The 19,005-nt window shown below is 37.5% G+C and overlaps 1 protein-coding gene across 12 annotated transcripts in view; it reads left to right on the top strand.

Moving 5' to 3' along the window:
* The window catches only part of CDC42BPA (CDC42 binding protein kinase alpha), a 183,774-nt gene that overhangs the window by 74,263 nt on the left and 90,506 nt on the right, over window positions 1–19,005 (top strand). For all 12 annotated transcript variants that reach the window (XM_064709519.1, XM_064709512.1, XM_064709516.1 and 9 more), the window contains exon 6: window positions 10–158. In XM_064709519.1, the coding sequence (XP_064565589.1) occupies window positions 10–158 (149 nt within the window). The remainder of the gene's footprint in view (window positions 1–9; window positions 159–19,005) is intronic.

The raw sequence follows: 19,005 nt of genomic DNA, 5'->3' as shown, positions 1-19,005 counted from the left end.
ACTCCATAGTACCTGGTTATGGATTACTATGTTGGAGGAGACCTGCTTACATTGCTCAGCAAGTTTGAGGACAGACTCCCTGAAGATATGGCTCGTTTTTATTTGGCTGAAATGGTGATAGCCATTGATTCAGTTCACCAGTTGCATTATGTTCACAGGTAAGTAATTAAAGCTCGGAATTCCTGTTGGAGTTATGGAGAGTTACTTGATGGAGTGAAACCAGTTCCTGTTAGGTTTTAAGTGGGTAACAAGTGTTTGCTCTGTTAGAACCAATCTCTCTGTGTGTTGTGGTTATTGGAGCTGTTAATAAACTTGTACATCTGGTCAGAGACCTGAATGAGCCTCCACATGCATCTCATGAACCTTGCACACTGGAGTGCTTGAGAGTTAATGATCCATAATTTATAAAAGCAAAACTGGAAACCTCTTTGTGACGTGTGATCAACTTTGAATAGGTTTTTTGAAAGGTCAGATTCTGTTTCTGTATTAATCTATTTGATTTATACTGAAGCTGAAAACATACCACTGTCTGCTTTTTGAATTTTTTTTCAGCCTTTTCTTTAGGACTTAAGGGTGTTGTCTTTAAAATCAAGTGAGGACAGCTGAATTAATGGAAGTACTTAAATTGTGGTACTTACCTTTACCTTGGTGTATATATAGATATATATGAATGTGTGTGTGTGTGTATATATATGTATATATATCTTGCCTTTACCTTGGTGTATATTGTGCGTGTGTGTGTGTGTGTGTATATATATATACACACACTTGATTCACAGGAAAATACTAAGTCATTTGTGTCTAGCTTTTTTGGAGACTGTGATTGATTCTTCCACAAAACTATCCTTATCTTTGCTGTGATCATTCTCTGCTGAACTCAGTGGTAATTCTTGTGTGCAGAGGAAAAGGTTATCTTACAAGAGGCAGAATCTTCAAATGCACTCAACAGATGTACTTGACTCCTGACAGAAGTCAGGAGGAAAACTCCCAGGTCTTTAAGCTGAATCATTAAGTTGGCAGAATGAGCTCGTTTTGTACATCCATCTATGGCCCTTAATTAGAGCCTGTACTAACCATGCCTTCTTTTACTGTTCCCACTTGGCTGCTTCACTGCAAAAAGGGTGTGTGGGGGAAAGTGGGGCTGGTTTTAGGCTGTTCTTTTTGCCCAAAAGGTGTATTGTGGTTGGTTTTGGCGTGTTCCTGGGCTGTGTTTTATTTCCTTTGGAATTCTGGCTTTTCATGAGGGAGCTGTGGGTGGGGTGGAGCTAAACTGCAAATCACTCTTCTGGAATAGTTTGAAGTCTGCTTGTTTTGCTGAAGAACTGTGTCTACCTGCTAGAGACAGCTTTGTGTGATAATGTCTCATGGAAAAACCTGGAGTACTTTCCTTGAGTGCTGAAGATTTGAACTGTGTAATTTCTGCCTTTATTTTATTTTTTGCCTAGGACCTGATGCGAATGGTTTTTGCATTCTATTTAATTTCGCTCCAATTCTTAAAATGTGTTTGTGGGTAAAATGGTGATACACTGTACTCTTGCAAGGTCTTTTACCCAGTAAATCTGCATATGGAATAGTAACTCTTTGCAGAAGACCAGATTCCTCCTACCTTTTTGTCCAAACAGATCAAAATCTTTGTAATTGAGTACTGTTAGTTTGTAATGTGCAACAGATGTGATATTTCCATCTTCAAACAGCAGAGGAAATGTTGAAGTAGGTGCTGGTGTAAAATTTGGGATGAAAATAGCAGCATTGCAGTTGAAAACAGTGTGCTAATTATTATGCTTGCATATTTATTCATATGAATTTATAACCAAAAAAAGAGGGGACCTCTATGAATTCTTGGTCCTTTGTTTGATTTGTGGCGTTGCCAGTGAGCTTCACATTCATAAAGTTCTAAATGCCACTCTGGCATTTTATCATTAGTACTGCTGTAATACAATGCCTGTTTATAAAGGCATGTTTGGCAAGATTAAAAATGTAAAGAGCACTTGAGTATATGTTAAATGATCAGCCTTTGAAATGAGACCTGTTTCACTGTTAGTTTTATTAAGATGTTTTCAACTGGTAAAGCAAAAGCAAGGAAAAGAAAACACATCATCTGAATGCCACTAATGCTCTTTTCCTGAAGGCTTAACCATGGTGGCCACATCCTTTTTTGGGAGTGCCTTGCACACAGCAAAGGATGTAGGAGAAGAAGGAGGAAATAGTGCTAAAAGCTGGATTAATGTAGCAGCTGCAGTAGTGGTTTTTCAGATGAATAGCCAGTGTGCATCAGGGTTTGATCTGGGTTGTTGCTACTGAACTAGAAACTGTGCTTTAGGCATGTTTTGGTCAAGGTTCTGCTCACACAGTAAGATAGCAGATTGCTTTGTTTTGTTTCCTTTTAGTGCCCCAGTTCTTTCAGGATAGATTTTCACATTAACCATTCACAGAGGTATACTCCAATGATAATTTTCTGGTTTTCTGTGGATGTTTTTTGTACTTTGTAAAAATGAAATTTCTGTTTTTCTTTGAAGTATGTCACTCCTCTTGTGCCTTTCTAGCATCAATCTCTTTTTAGTTGTCAATTAGTTTTGTTTGGGAGTAATGCTGATTGCAGTGGCTGTTTGTGTGCCAACCACTCTGATGTCTAAAAGTGCAAGACACTTTCCTTTCCTAAAGTACATTGGCCAAGATTCTGAACTGTAAAGTACAAACAACCTCAGGATTACTTAGATTACTTTATTTCAGGTTTTCAGTTCCAAATTTGAATGCTCTTTCTGCACTAGCATTGTGGGATTGTAGGATGAATTTATAGTGAGGAGATCAAAATGTAGGTATTAATAAAATTGTGCAAATAAATTACGTGGTGTTTTTGAAGCTATCTCCTGATACCTAATGAAATTAAGTGAAAGAAAAGTTGCTAGCTAAAAATAACATCAATACTACCATTTTAGGGTATTCTTAATGTTTTCTCGGTTGTATCCTCTTTTTAGTTTCAACAAATATGTGATCCAATATTTTTGAGATAATATCAATCAGAACAGAAATCTTGGATAATTTTTCATTTCTGACTAACTAATTTCTGTGAACAAATCTTGTGGCATTTTACCTGGTAGCTAAATGATGGCTCTGAATGTAAACAAACTGTGCAGCTGTTCAAAATGAGAAAGAAAGTAGATATTTGTATCTCTCACAAATGCACAGCATTGTTGGGAGGCTTATACCTAACCCTGATATCTTCAACTACAATTTGTACCAATTAAGTGATGCTTGCTTTTAGGCCAAGGTTAAATATTGTCTTGTGTCAGTTTTCTGCAATTTGTCTTTTATTTTTATGTATTTTTAACACCTTTCTTTTGTTTTTCTTTCCCCTCCCCCCCTCTGGAAAAAGTCTCTACATGCATTAATGTTAATTTTAGTTTCAAGGTTGTGTTGTTACTTAATTCTTCATGGCATATGTTAAAAGCTTATATTTGCATGTATTATCAAATATCCAGGTGTGGACTGCAGTAAAACTCTTCTCAGCTTAAGCTAAGTAGCTACACTTTCTTTATGCATGTTGTGTTACCTCAAATGCACAAAAATTGTTTTTTCTACAATACCTTTATGATTTTATTGGTGAACCAGGTGTTCTCTCAGTTTTATGTAAAGTAGAAATTCTTAGGTTTTGTCTAAATTCTTTGGAGTAAAAAAAGGCCTGGCTGCCATGGGAGGAAATTTTTCCTGAGAATTGCAGAAGATGCCCTCTGGAGAGGAGCTCGTCCTGGGCACACTCAGTGTGCTGCTGGTGGCTTTGCACACCCTGCACTGTCTCTGCTGGCACCTTTTGTGCTCTCTTCAGAGGCAGCCTCTTAATAAGGGTGCATCTAAGTCTATCTCTGTCCTAAATTTAATTTGGGACATGACAGCTTCTTGAATATTACAGAATTATAAGTGTTTATGTGCTTAAATAATTTTTGTCTTGACTTTCTTTCCTCCACCTATTTATTCTGTGCAGGGCTGCACAGTGAGTCAGGCCAGAGACAATTTGAATCGAGGGAGTGTTCAACATTTTAGGCTCATGATCCTCCAGACCACTGCAAAAATATTCGTGTAAAATAGTTTTCATATATTGGCACACACCCACATTAAACAGTCGTCTTTTTCTATTGAATGTTAAAACAATCCTCAGTTACCTTCTTACTAAGAAAGTATATTTGGAAGATTATGAAACACCTGTGTTAATTGCTATTTTTGTTGGTTAAGTTTATGGGAGGATAGTTAAGACTACAGGGCTAACTCTTTGTTATATACATGTCAGGTGTTGTCTTCTGCATGTGAAAAGATAGGCATGCAAAATATAAACACACCCACTTCCAGAAAGTATGTGTAATTACAGTTAGCTCCATCAGGGTGCTTCTGCATTTCTGGTTGCTGCTGTCTTTTACTTGGAAGGATTTTAATATTCTGAACCACCAGATACCTTTTCTTCTTCTTCTCTTTCGATTTTCTCTATCAGCTTCTAAAATTTCAGCTGAGCTTCGCTGGAACATTTGAGTTCTTAAAATGTAGAGCAGCAGAATTCTCTGAGGATGTGACATCCTTTCTGAGAAATACTGAACGTAAGGGAATAAATCCATTAGAGGCATAAAAGAACTGTCTATTCCCTATCAAGCCAGACTCTTTGCTTTTAAGAAGAAGGTACCATTTGTCCTCAGTAGAAATCATCTTAGGGACATCCCTGAAATATTTACTGTCGGCAGGGAGCTGAAATCTGGTATCCTTTGTAGGATGCATTTCACTTCCAACTATAATTTTCAGGGCCAGCGTATCCATTTTTGACTTGCTGAATAAGTGGTTTTCTGTCTTCTGGGTGTATCCCATCTTCACTGATCATTAATTTGCTTAAATGGAAAATGTAGGGGTGGAAGGCCCATCTTGGGAGTCAGCTGCGTTGTGTGGTGTGTCTGAGTTGAGTTGGCACAAGGATGAGCCAAGAGCTCTGACCTTTGGTAAAGTGAGCCCTCATTGTGGGTTTGAAAGAAAGCAACGTCGTATTTTAAGTGTTTACCAAACTTTGCAACAGACATAATGTGGAATACACACATGAAGATGTCCTTACAAAGTGCTGAGAGTGAAGGAAACAGGGCTAGAAAAACGAGGAAAAAATAACATCGGATTATTTGGATAGTTACTGAAAATGTACTGCTTTGAAATGTGGCATGGTTTAGTTTTACATAGAAAACTGCAGGACAGAAAGTTATTTTAGTGACTGTTTGGTAAGCCAGTGCTTCCTTAGGAGGTATTGTGTGACAAAGGTAGGAGAGCTCTGTGAGCTGTTCCTGCTCCATTTTTCCATTGAGGAGGGGCTGGGATACAAATGTTCTCTGGGCCTTCATTCTGCCCTGTGACCTCAGATGGTCCAAACGCTGGCAGCTGCTCCAAAGTGTGGCCTCAGGGTGGCACCTGACCTGCACCGAGGGCTGGGTGAGTTAATTCTCTTTGACTACAGTGCATTGGTAGGATTTCCAAAGGAGCCTGCCATGACCTAGAAGCATTTTGGAATAAAAGACCCACAGATGCTTGGAGTGCCAGGAGCCAGTGGATCACACTGGTTGTACATCAATAAGGCGGCAAATGGAGTTTCTTGGAGTGTCTCATGGGAGTGCTGATTTGAGTGAAAGCTGTGCAGTGGGTATAGACCTATATGTATATTCTGTGTTATTCAGGCAGAAGGAGTTAAAAACCCCTAAATCCAGCCCCTTAAGTGACAGTAGCCTTGAGTAGTCCTTTCAGCAGAGGTGCCTTTACAAATCTGTCTTTTGACCTTTTTTCTCCCATTGTTCTCTCTCCCCAAGCTCCAGGCACTCCTCCTTCCCTGCTGAAACAAAGGCTTGTGCCACTGTGCAGGGTACTGAACAGGGACACCAGGCCAAGTCAGAAGTAATTTTACATTTTAACTAACCTGGGTCAATTTTTCAATCTTACAGAGAATAGTAGGAAGTTGCCTTAAGCTACCTTTCCAATAAAAACATTGTTCATTACATTGTGCCTGTTTCACACCCCTTGAGTGGTACTTGGGATAGCTGGAGATGGGATCTTAAAGAAAGGGGGGCATGAGAAACAGTTGTATTATAAAATAAATGTACATTAATGTATCATACATAAATATAGGATATCCTCAGCTTACAGTAAAACCTTCCCCTTTAATGATTGACCTCCTAACAGAGGAGGTTGTTGATTATTGTCAGCTGAGGAAGGCTGGCAGCACTAGAACTGCATCCCTCCTTTCCTTCTGAGTCCCTACCTGCACTTTACCTGGTAGTTCGGTACTAGAAAGGAAACTCAGGAAAAGGAGGAGTGTGTAGATGAAGAGTTCCTACTTATTCGTGTTGATTTGTGCACCTTGTAGGTGTGATTGCTTGAAAGGCAGGTGGATGTGAGCACTCTGCCAGATGGTGTGTAATCCCCCTTAGGTAGGAAATGGTTGTGGTTGTCATAAAGCAGAAGTGTTTAAACCCTCCTAAAAGTGAAAATTAAAGAGAAAATTAAAGAAATCGAGTTTGGAAAGGATACTTTTTAACTCTTAAGGAGAAAATTATTAATGCCTCCAGTTTTCTACAGGAAAACCTGTGGTCTTCCCTTCCAAGTACTAATGTTTAACACTCAGAGGATGCTGAACGTGATGGAACTTTCCAAGAGCTGCTGCTGCCTCTGGCATAGAGATTGATTTGACTTCTTTGGTGTTTGCAGAAGAAACATCCACATCAGAACAGTCATAGCTCTGATATGAGATCTGTCTCAATGTTTAATGAAGTCAGAGGTACTCACAGAATTTAATAACTTCTTTTGAGGACAAAGCATTCCCATTTGAAAGCTGTTTTTATGTAAGTTAAGCTATAATTTTGCCCTCATTCTCTTCTGATTATTTCAGACTTGGAAATACTTTTTCCTACAACTTTGTGACATGTCCAAAATCAATATCAGGAAAGTAGGACAAAAACATTTTCTTTATTTCTGGATTTTTTGTCTCAATGACTTGGTTTTGCTGGGAGAAATATTGGTGTAATTAGCTGTTTATTTGGTGAACAAGATAAAGGTGGTAATTAACTTTCAGTGATTTTGTTGTTCTTAAGTTCAGAATGATGCAGGCAGAAATGAAGTAGTTGTCTGATAGTCTTCATTATTCTCAAGTTTTTTGTTGTATGGAAAGGAAACTATCTGTCTCATGTTTTGTCTTCTGCAGACCTTCCATTTCATTATCTCGCTGTGAACACAGTATTTATTTCATAACTACCTCGTTTCATAGGTTCTTCAATTTTTTATTAATTAACACCTTGTGTGTTCCTCAAGTTCCTTCTTGAAATGTCTTTATTTTATGTGCCCTTTGCTTCCTTTTGAGTATTTGAAATACAATTGAGTTTATATTATTTGATTCCATAAGATTAGAAGCTGCACTGAACAAATTCATTATCATTAGCTGACTTTGAATGTCATGTAGATTTGTCATTGCATAAATAAGCAATAATGACTTGGCTTTAGAATCAGATATTCCTGCAGTGTTCATATAAAACTGTAACACTGAGATGCTTGAATGTATTATAAGAAGTGTTTTAAAACCTGGTTTCTTGCTAGAGCATTCTTCCCAGTGAATATTTGGTAAATTTGGAGTGAAAATATTTTAAGTAGGTGAACTTTTAGATCTGACAAGTAGAAATTTGATGTTTGAATTTCTGAGTTGAATGGCTGTTGCCTCAGTCACTAAATGTTGTACTTCCATTTTTTCACAGTAAATTAAGATAACCTTGCAAAATATCTTATAATAAGATGTCAGGGCAAGAATCTCATTCCCGGAAGGACCATTAAGGAAATATTAGTCCAAATAACCTTGTCTGCATTGAAGCTGTTCTTCAGTAAACATTTCCTTCTTGCATTTCCAGAAGAGCTGTTGTTGCATTGATAGAAGAGCCTAGCTTGTGTTCCTTTTTAACAACAGCAAAATGCTGCTGGCTTTTAACTTCTTAAATGAGAAAAAAAAAAAATAGGTCACTTAACATCCTGCAAATTAGAATACTGCTTACCAAGCAGATGCTTGCATGAGGTCAGGCTTGGTTCAGTTGTGGAAGGTTCCATGGCTGGGGTCAGGGCAGCAGGACCTTGTGGAACTTTATCTGAAAAGTTGCATTAAAATCTTTATTGACTCAGGTGCTGTGATGTTTGTGCTGTTCAGTTTTTCTTTATTAGCTATTGGGGGGCAGCCTTTAGCATTTTCTCCTGCAGCAGGAAGCTGTGATATTGCTGCCACTGTAACTCAGGAGTTCTTAATCAGATACAGTGTGTGAAGTGCTGGAAAAGGGCATTAGAAAGGTACCAAGAGAAAACAGTGGCTTAGAGAAGAAGGGAAGAAAAGGGAGGAGGGGCTAAAATCAGATCTGATACAATAGTAGCAAAGTTATGTCGTCTTCAGATAGGAAATTGAACTAGCACAATGAGGAATTTACTTTTATGTAAGCGCAGCTTCTTTAGACTTCTGCTTAAGTTTAAGAGCTGAAAATTCAGGCCTTAAGTTCCTTTCCAAGATACTTTTTAAAAGTTATATTTGCTTTTTCTATTAAGCAAGCATTGTGCCTTGTGCTTTATGTCAAAAGGAAATTATTTTTTACATATGCAGTTTGAATACCAAGGCTTTTCCAATAACACTTTATTCTTAATAAGTGTCATTTTAGTGTGTTTGAGCAAACAGTATACAGTCATTATTTTTCTAATTATTTTTAATTTTCTGAGATGTTTTCCTGCCAAGCTACAGCAAGTACTGGATATACTGGGATACATTTAGACCAAATGCATTTCTTCCTTTGTCGCCTCTGGCTACGGTTTCTTCCTTAGTCTGTTCCTGTCAGGAGTTTTATGCCAATGTCACAGAGCTTATTGTATTTGGATCATGCCTGTCAATATGGTTTGTTTGTTTTCTAGCAACAACAAAAGCAAAAAACACATACTGAACTACTTAGATGCCTGCTGCTGTATGACATGGTAGAGAAAATGTAGACATATGCTTCCAGCCTGGTCTGGCTTATTCCCTCATGTTTCCTTGCCTTTTGGTTGGAATAAACACTATATTACAGCTTGAACCTGCCCAAACACATTATGAATGCGTTATAGGAGGAGAGATTTTAGGATATGTTTCTATTCTTTTCCTTGATTTCTGTTTTGTAAGAATTAATGTATTGTTTTCATATTATTTCCCTCAAATTATAATATTTTCGTGGTGATTTAAGCTCATCTATAATTGAGCTATTGTTTTTTTGGCAAGATTTGCTTTAAATAAAATTAAAATATTCCTGTGTTAAAGGATGAAAGTACAGTTTTGATCTCTAGGGGAGTGATCTTCTGAAAAAGGCAAATGCTCACAATCCTCCTCAGATGCCAGAGATATCATAAGCTGATTTAAAGCTAATTCTGCGTATAAATATTTTGTTATGTTATATTTATACAAGCATATTCATCTTTAATATGTTTCCTTGTCTGTATGCTGCAGTATTTTTCATTAACCAAAGATAAATTGTTACCAGGATTACTTCCATACTGATTAATGTGGTGGACCAAAATCTTTGGGCAGCTGGCTCAGTGACTGAGAAGAGGTGACTTTACAGAGGGCCACACAGACACAGTGATAAAGACCAGCCATGAGAGCTTTACAAAGCTTTGCAAAACCAAACAAGCAAGAGCTGAAAGTTGTCTCACAGTAATTCTTGATAATGAGGTGGTGAACAGGGTCAGCTGGGCATCCCATTTAGGTGTGTTGGAGTTTTACACTCTCTGGGAATTAGAAGGTAACTTATCATGTCCTCATTCAATGTGTGAAGAAAGTGGAGCACAGGCAGAGTGAGAAATAAACACAGTGTGTAATTTTGTGTGGTGGCCATGTTTTCATGGCAGAGCAGTAGAGCTGTGGAGTTTGAGGTCAGGTGAATTTTGACTCTGACATTGTGGGGGTAGAAACAGCCAAGCTACAGCTGAGAGTAAGTGGAACTCCAAAATTATGAATACTTCCAAAAAGGCAAGAAGATTTGGGAACTACAATAAATATGGTAAAATAAGAAATCCACATGTGCTGTATTTAAAGACTGGTTTTGATTAGGAGACAGTGTTGCAAAATAGAAAGAATAACTGTAGAATATAACATTTCTTTGTATGTGCATCTTACTTTAAAGAGTTTGGTAGTAATGAGAAAGAGCTAAATTTCTGTACCACCATGACTACTTGGTTTTGGTTTGTTTCATTTCATAGTGTCAGAGCAAGTTACATTTTGGCATATTGGGTAGCCTGATTGGAGTCTCTTTATAAATAAGTCAAAAATTTTAGGGATTTCTTTTACAGATAAAAACTTTTGAAATAGTATTTCATGACAGTGTTGAGTATGGTCATTCATCAAGTTGTTGTTTAATCTTTGAGTTGTCAAATTGATAAAATTTTAATGTCAAGGATTGTAAGTATTATATGAGATGAAATTTTGGAAGGAACTTGTGTTCTAGCTGCAGTATTTCTGACTGCTAGAATATTTCTCCCAGCAAAACCAAGAACCATGGTTCCATCACACTGTAAAGGTACAGATGTGAAATAACGATCTGGTGTACACAGTTCCTTCTCTATCACTTACAGTTGATAAGCTCTGGGTGTATAAGAGAAGTTTCTGCTGTTACACTCACCAGGAATGTATTTACATTTTACCTTGTTAAGTGTAATGTGATTCCTGTTATTATAGTCTTCAGTTTAGTCATTTCTGTATGTGTGATATTCCAGTCTTCCCTGCTGTTACTGCTGCTTCTCAGCTTTGTGGTATCTACCCATGTTATGAGTGTGCATTTATTTTTATGCTTGGTTTTAAAGCTAAAATGTTAAATCAGTTTCAAAACTGATCTCAGAGGATCAGCAGTAACAATCTCCCTCTGATTTTATTGCTTCTTTCAGCACTATGCAGTCATCTCTCCTTTGGCCAGTTCATTATCAGTACCTTTCCTAGTACTGTCATTTGTTCTTTCAGTGACACTTTCTCTCAAGTGAGAAAAGTTAAATTTTTTTTAATATGGAATTGTCTCAATCCATAATGCTGTGACAACAATTGCCTAATTCTGGTGAATTGTAGACACAAAGGAATTCAGATTTTGCTCCCAGTGTTTGCATGGCATAATGTGAGGTTCCTTGTAGTCATTCTAAGTATTACACATTATGTTTCAGGAAGTGAAAGTTGTTTAGTGTCAGTATAGTCCACATGTTTTCTGCCTGATTAATTGCAACAGCTCCAAATAACATTCTCTTCCTACTCACCTGGGTCACAAAGATGGTGTTTCTTTTAAGAATGTAAAATCCAAAAAATGGTAGAAAATTTAAGTAAGGAAAGTGTGATTTACAATGACAGCACTTGTCAATGGACTCAAAAAGAAATTACTGTCAAATCACTACTCCTACTAAACATTGAGTCAGCCTTTGCTTACCTTGTTTCTTTAAAAGCATAGTTTCTGAAAATATTGTCTGAGAGCCTGTAGTACTGGTGTCGTGGTTGCTTTTGACAGTCAGATGCTTAGGAGAGTTGTAAATGTTGAAATGTAAAACATCATGATTGCCAATTGAATATTCTAGGAGGGATTAACTTGTCTCTTGCCAAAAAAATCATGATCCGAGTTCTGAGGATGTCATGGAAAGTAATGCAATATTTTTGTGTTGTGGTATCTCATTCCAAACCAGACCTTTGCATGCCTTCTCACAGATATAATTTGAATTAAAAAATTGGTTTGTAATAAATGATGATATTTGACCTTAAAAGTCTATGATAAATTAAAAGGAATCTGTAATTGAGAATTATGCCAGCTTCATTAGAAACACAAACACAGAAGCTGCTCAGTGCAGCTTCCCTGGCAAGATAATCTGTTATCCCATCCTGCTTGTTCCATCATTTTCCTGCTTTTTCTGGGAATATACCAAAATTAAAAATTTCTGTCCCATAATTTTTTTTATTGTTTACTAACTTCTGTACTCTGCCAGTAACTACACTACATGAATGCAAAACAGATTGCTGATTTCCCCCCTTACCTTATGAACGTGTTGCCAGAACCTTTCTGTGTTTGTGCCTGCCAAAACTTTGCCTGTCTCAATGTTTTTGTCTTCTTTCCACCAGTGTGCACTAACTTGAATGTGTGTATCTTTAAGTGTCTTGGCAAAACGAACACATAACCTTTAACACATTGGAGCTTTTTTGAGGATATCATGTAGGGGGAAAAAAAAAAATCTAGGTTTTTACTTTAGCATCAAGTGAGTCTTCACGTTGCAGTTGCTGATTTATGTGGGTTAGGAAATGTTGTGTAATGTTTTGGCTGTGCTTGTGTGATTCAGATCAATAAGCATTTCAGAAACTTGTTTTGTCTCTATTATTGCCTCTCAGTTCCCCAGCACCAGATCAGTGCAGAGTAACATGTGTGTGGAATATTATTGGCAGCATCAACAGCATCTTTTAATCCTGCTTCTCTAGAATGATGAAATAATAGAATTGTTCTGAGAATATCAGGAAATTCCTATTCCCACATGAAAACAGAGCATCTTGAACTGGATTGAAGCAATTTCTGGTATCCTGTTGAAATTTTGACACAGTCCTGATGCAGTTCTTGAGTTCTGTCATGATTGAAATTGTCTGTAACTGGTCTGCTTGAAGGCATTGCTGCATTACTGAAAAGCAAATGTACATTTAAGGTAAAAATGCAGCTCATGTGTGAAATGGTTTGAGATACACATACTAGTGTGGGATTCATACTACACATTTTGTCTTAATTTGTGTTTTATGGTAATAAGAATTCTTGCCTGAAAGTAGCTGATGATGAGATACTAGTTTGTACAGCATTGAAATAGTATCAGAAATAATCTTACTGAAATTGGTAATTACATTAGCATCATCTATTAAGTAGAAGAACTCTGAATGCCTTATCTTCTGTGTGTTACTTTTTTGGTATATTTCTAATATAATAGATCTTTTTGAACCACAGTTTTATTTCAGTGAACATTTATGACATTCAGATCTCAATTCTGGTCAGGCAGTACTTAACCACTGCTATATCATTTTATATGCTTGGTTCCAGAGCCATGAGAAGAAAGAAGACAATTTATATAAAGGTTTTAAGCAGTGTCATGTTTATTAAAAGAGCCAGCATTGAGTTGGCTATCAGTTTTGCAGGGTGTTGGGCTGTCTTATCTTCACTGTGGTTTTGCCAAGGAGGGTTGGAGCAGATGATCCTTGTGGTCCTTTCCAACCTGGTATTCTATGAGCTATTTAGAACAGGTCATCTCAAATTGAGCACTAAAAATTTGACTTTTAAGTAGGGGCCATTGCTTTCTGATGTTTCAACACGCAATAGGAACCTGTCTGTGAATATGTGAAAAAGAATAGTGTTAGGCATGTGGGTAAATTGCTTACTTAGGAAGCATTGTTTTCTCATAATGCTTTGGTAATGATGATAACGTTAAGAATTTTTGAAGAATGTTGGAAAACATGTCTCCATTTTCTTAAAATAAACCCTCTGCTGGAAAGCCATTTGGCTGGTGGTGAGTTTAGAAAAGGGTTGCCTGGTTGGACATGAGGCACAGGCACCAAGATCTTTGATTTTACGTTTCTGGATAAATTTCAAACAAGTAAAACTAGGTTTTTTTATTCAGTCTTTTACTGATGCAGATGAAGTGTAACTCATGTCCAAATGAAGTTTTTTATTAACTCTATGTATCATATTAATAAGTAATTTATAGATACAACAGGTCTACTTGCATCTATAAATTCAAGTCAGAAATTGCTGTTCCTTACTTGAAAAATTTTGCTTTCCATTTGGTTCCAGAAAGAAAAACAATGCTTGAATCTCAGCTAGACAGGAATGATTAATTCATCATTCATTAAGTCACATATACCTTAATTCTCTAAGAAGTAATGGCAAAACTAGCTAAAACTGCTCATTATGCAAGTTCTGAAGTGCACTTTCTGTAACATTACACACAGCCAAAGACTGTCAGACTCCTTGTTAACCATTAGGTGCACCAGGGCCAACTAATTTCACTTAAACAGGCAAGCAACAATGAGATTAACTGTAGGTTAAGTGACTCAAAAATAGCAGCTTTGATCCTCCAAGGGTCCAGCAATTTAAATGGTGAGGAGACCAGACAGAAAATGAGCATGGGGGAGAGGGAAACAAAGAAGAGGAAGATGGGAGTGACTTCTGAGAGCTTGAGGGATGGTGTGTGTGTGTTTTTGAATATTCCTAAATAATTGTTTGTTCTAGGATAGTGTTCTGTGACTTTCTTTTAAAATTGTGAATTCAGCCACAGTTTTCATTCAGTATCTGCAGTTCTCCATTTGAATCTCTCTTTAATACAACATGTAATCGAGGCACATCAGTCATATCCTTAAACTCTAATAAAAAAATCAGCAGTGCTGTGGTGTGTATAGTTTCCTGCTATATGTTCTCTCACTGTAACTTCTTGATATGAAATCTGTTGTTGCATTCAGTGATAAGACTAAAAAGGACAAAGCTGGAATCACTTTCCATAATTGTCTCTGAGATGAAGGCTTGTGGTTCACCTGGTGCTTCAGCAAACCTGACTCTTGCCTGAGCACCCGCTGACTCTTACCACCCTCCCCTTCTGCTGTCTGCACAAGCTGCTGCTTTTCAGCCTTTTCAAGGCTCTAGACTTCTCTGACAAACTCCTCCTTTCTGCAGTCAATGGCTTTTGTATGAACATCAAATATAAAAAGGCACAACAGAAAAAAAAAAAATTGGCTGTTATTAAATAATCAACAGGCAGGCTAGGAGTTTGAAGCACATCTTCTCATCCTGCTGTTCACTGTTTTCTGTCCTTCCCATTCCTGTTTATACTCTACAGCAAAGAAGGGTCAAGGAGCTGGTCTGTGTGAGGAGAAACAGTTCCCAGACTGTAATATCTTGCTTGGTATCCCATGGTCAGATGAAAGATCAGAACCTCAGTTCCTTACAGAATTCTCACTGAAATTCTCTCAGTCTGAAAACCAGACAGGGTAAAAGAACCTCTGACAAAATGAAAATCCAAACCCTCATTATATAGGCCAGAAATCTGTTATTTTGAATGTAATTTTAGTGTCAAAAAGGAAAACACCCTTTCCTGTCCCAAAACAGAGAAATAAATAAATGCACACTCTTGTAAGAAGTATTGGGCGCAGAGGAGTCTTCTGGAGAGTTTCCTAATTCACCTTGCAGTCCCCCTGGACACGGTCAGAAACAAACCTCTGCAATTTCCCATGAAATTAGCTTAACACAAACAAAAAGCCAATGCCAAATAATAGTGTACAATGTATCTTTCTTCAGCAGTCAGGGTAGGGTTTCTGGCAGCAGTGACTCTCTGCCCTCCCCTCTGTGCTGGGATTTTGGGAAGGTTGGTTGTGTTTGGATGTGCCCACCGTGGCCACTGCAGTGTGGTGCTTTGGGGCTGCCTTCCCACCACGACTCTGAACTGGGCAACAAGGCACAATGTTTACTTCTTACTCTTTAAAAAAGCATTTTTGGAGTCCTGAGTGATTCAGCAAATTAAAAAACAAAATCACATCATGACAGAGGTGAGGGGATTTCTGTGTTTCTTCATTTCTGCTTTCCTCATGGATTCAGAGCCATTTATGTCCCTCTTCAGTTCCTTGCACTGCTGGGTTCTTCCACTCTGTGGGCTGTCCTCCCTCTGGAGGACTTGGCTGAGGATTTCATGAGAGGGTCATGATGTGATTTCTCACCTGGTTGTGGAATAATAGCGCACAGGAAATGGTGCAGTCCTGTTGCTTTTTTATTGTCAGCATACAGCCCTGCCTAGGTACACTCCTGTAAAGAGCTCACTCTTTCTTGCTGCCTGCAGCAAGGCTTGGATTCAGCCTATACCAGCATTGGTCAGGTTGGTAGTTGACATGGAATGAATAATAACATGAAATAATTTCAATTACCAGTGAAATACAAATTTTCTTCCTTCCACTGCACATATATAGAGGTTTTTATTCTTCTTTTCTCTGTCCCTAAGAACAGTCACTTTGCATTTCTTGTGTTCAATAGCAGTATCTTCTGCTGTATTTAACAGCTTGTGAATAGAATTACTTCAACACAGTTTTGTTTTTTGGCTTGGTTTTTTGGGGGGTATTTTGGGGGTTTTTGTTGTTGAGTTTGGTTTTTTGGAATAACCAGGAGCTAATACGTATTATGCTGTATATTTGCAATACAATAAAAGACATATTCAAGCTGAGGGGAAGCAAGAGAGATTTTCCTAAATTTAGTTTTATTATTTCAGGGCTAGTGGGTTCTTTGCTCCTCACTGTTCTACTTTTTACGTACTCACGGGGAAGCAATCTTCTTTGCTATTAGCATTTAACCTCTATACTGTTAATTTAGGGCACAGTTAAGTAGAAAGCAGATTTGGAAAAGCTATACTTTTTTCTGTTTTGGTTCTTTGCCTCCACCTCCCCTTTTTTTCTTGGAGCGAGCTAGATATTCCGACTATACTGACTTCCATTAAAAAAAAGAGAAATCCCAACTATCTGTGTAACTGCTGAATAAACCTTTATTGGGCAAAGGACGAAGAAAGCAAAGGTTCCATGCAACACATGAAAATGGCAGTGTAGTAGTGTTGTTTTCAGAAACATTCTTCTTCTTCTGGGCAGTCTTTCAAAAAATAGATGCCCTACTATTTCAAAAAATAAAGCCCTACTAGCTTGGGAGAAGAACAGTAAAACATGTAAAACATGGAGGATATAGCAGTGCTTCCTCACATATTGCAAGAGCTGTGGCAAGTATTTGATGCTGATATTTGTTCCCTTGGAGTGGCATTGGTTTTCTTCTCCTTGCAAACTATCTTTTTTAGTCTCCAGGGTTTACTTGCATCTTATCTTTGTTCTGTTTCCCACATAACTCAGGAGCAACAAACAATTAATTTAAATTTTTGTAATGTGCTCCCTATTCCTGAATATTTTATGTGTCCTTAAAATATGTTCTACTTTTTTCTGTGTTTCTCCCCCTCCCTTTAATACATTTTTAATCATTTTTTATTGCTGATCAAATAAATATGTGGGGGAGGGACAAGATCAACCTCATATTAAGACTGTATATCTTTCTTTTGGAAAACCAAAAAGCATTAAGTGATCCCAGAACTCATTTCTGCACAGACCTCCTTTTCCCTCACCTCCCGTAATTCTCAGTGCATTTTTATCTGTGTATTTATTCCTGGAGGAAGATAGAAAAAGGCTAAGGAAGAGTTGCTGTAGGGTGCAGTATGGACCCAGGTTAGTTTGTTTCTTGGTCAGTCCCAGAAATTTTCTAGTGGTTTGCAACTAATAGCTTCCTTAAGCTCAGGGCACTTAAAATATCCCTGATAATTAAAATACATGTAGGTGTGCCGTATACAGATATACATACAAAGATATATATATAAGAATAGATACTAAAAAAATTTTAGATTGTCCAAACAGCTTCTGAGTGAACACACTTCTGTGAATTGCTTTCTTTACATCAGCAGTGGATTTAAAGAAATTGAATATGTAAAATGTTAATTCACTGTTTTTATGAAAACCGGTACTAGTCCTCAGTTTATGTTTGGTTTCCTCTCAGAATTTTTCAATGCCCTGAGCAGTTTCAGGGACTGTGTGTGATTGTACAGGAAAGCAAAGAGCAGAGACTGCATATCTGAAATGAGAATCAAAAGGAAAGAAAACATTTATCTGCCTAGAACTACGTGTTAAGGTTTTTTAGCATAGGTAGTAATTTACAGTGTAGCAGCTGGGCATATTCTGGATTCCTTGTTAGCCTCTTCTTGCAGGATTTCTTTGACAGATGGCACTCACAGATGGGCATAACATTCTTAAGGAGCTTACTCTTTCTACTCCCTTACCCACCAGTAACTCATGATACTATTAGAAATCTAAAAGCTTTGACATGAATTAGCCTTACTTAGCAGACTTTAATTTTTTAATCTTTAGAATATGCGGGAGGGTAGTAGTGCTTGTGGAGTTCTTAATCTGTTTACTTAAGTTCTTAGAAGCCAAAATGGAATTCCAATAAAGTTGACATGGCAAAACATGGCAAATATACTATCATTTTATTGCTTTTTAAATTGTCATGATAATATTTATTCTCATCTTCTGGAGGAAAAACACAGAATGACACAAAAGAGTGTAGTCTGACAACCCAGAAACAGCTCTGTCAACTGAAGTTTGCAGAGTTCAAGCAATTTTCTTGGTATTCCATTATAACTACGTTGAAATATGAAGAGAATAAACATAATATTTAAAATTGGCTGCTCAATGGAGCTTGTTTCTACCACCATCAGCTTTAAACTAGTTTGGTTTTTAATATTTCAAAGTATCAACTAATAGGATGCCTCAAAAAAAGAGTAAACTCTGCTCAAGATATTTAAATGCACTTCTGTGATAGTTACTTGTTTGTCATGTACTTGGTGTTGTTTCTCAATATTCATGCAACTTTGGGCTTCAAGGCCATTATTCTTTCCAATGTTGACTCAAATGGCAGTTTTCCCTGATGAGTGTTGTTGGTGTGGAGTTTCTGTTGAGGAATGTGAAACTATAAGCAGAGTGATCAGGTCCAAAAAAAGCATTGTGACAGCTGGGCAGGTTAGGCAAAAATAGTGAGTGCCCTCAGCCAGGTCCTCTGCTGTGTGTATTTGTAGATTATTAGAAAAGGAGGAGAACACCAGATGAAGATAGAAACATCAACTCTGTTTTTTGTTTTGTTTTCTAAGTGCTGTTAAATTAAAGGTACCGAGCTCTTCCTTCAGGAATTGTGCATAGCCTGGTGGCACAGCTTCTTGTTCATGGCCTATTTTTAATTGTGCTCTTTTACTTTAGGGCCCCTTGCTAGGTGAGAAATCCACTCCCTGCCATCCCATTTTTCCCAGGGGCTCCTTCATTTCAGGTTGCTTCAATATTCTTAGTGTAGGCACAGTTAGTTAGTAACATAAGGATATAATTTAAACACCTCTTTGGAATCTTTCTGC

This window comes from Zonotrichia leucophrys, chromosome 3 (genome assembly GCF_028769735.1).
Source record: "Zonotrichia leucophrys gambelii isolate GWCS_2022_RI chromosome 3, RI_Zleu_2.0, whole genome shotgun sequence".
Taxonomy (NCBI): Eukaryota; Metazoa; Chordata; class Aves; order Passeriformes; family Passerellidae; genus Zonotrichia; species Zonotrichia leucophrys.
Note: the sequence above shows the minus strand (reverse complement) of the source record. Positions and strands in the feature narration are given on the sequence as shown.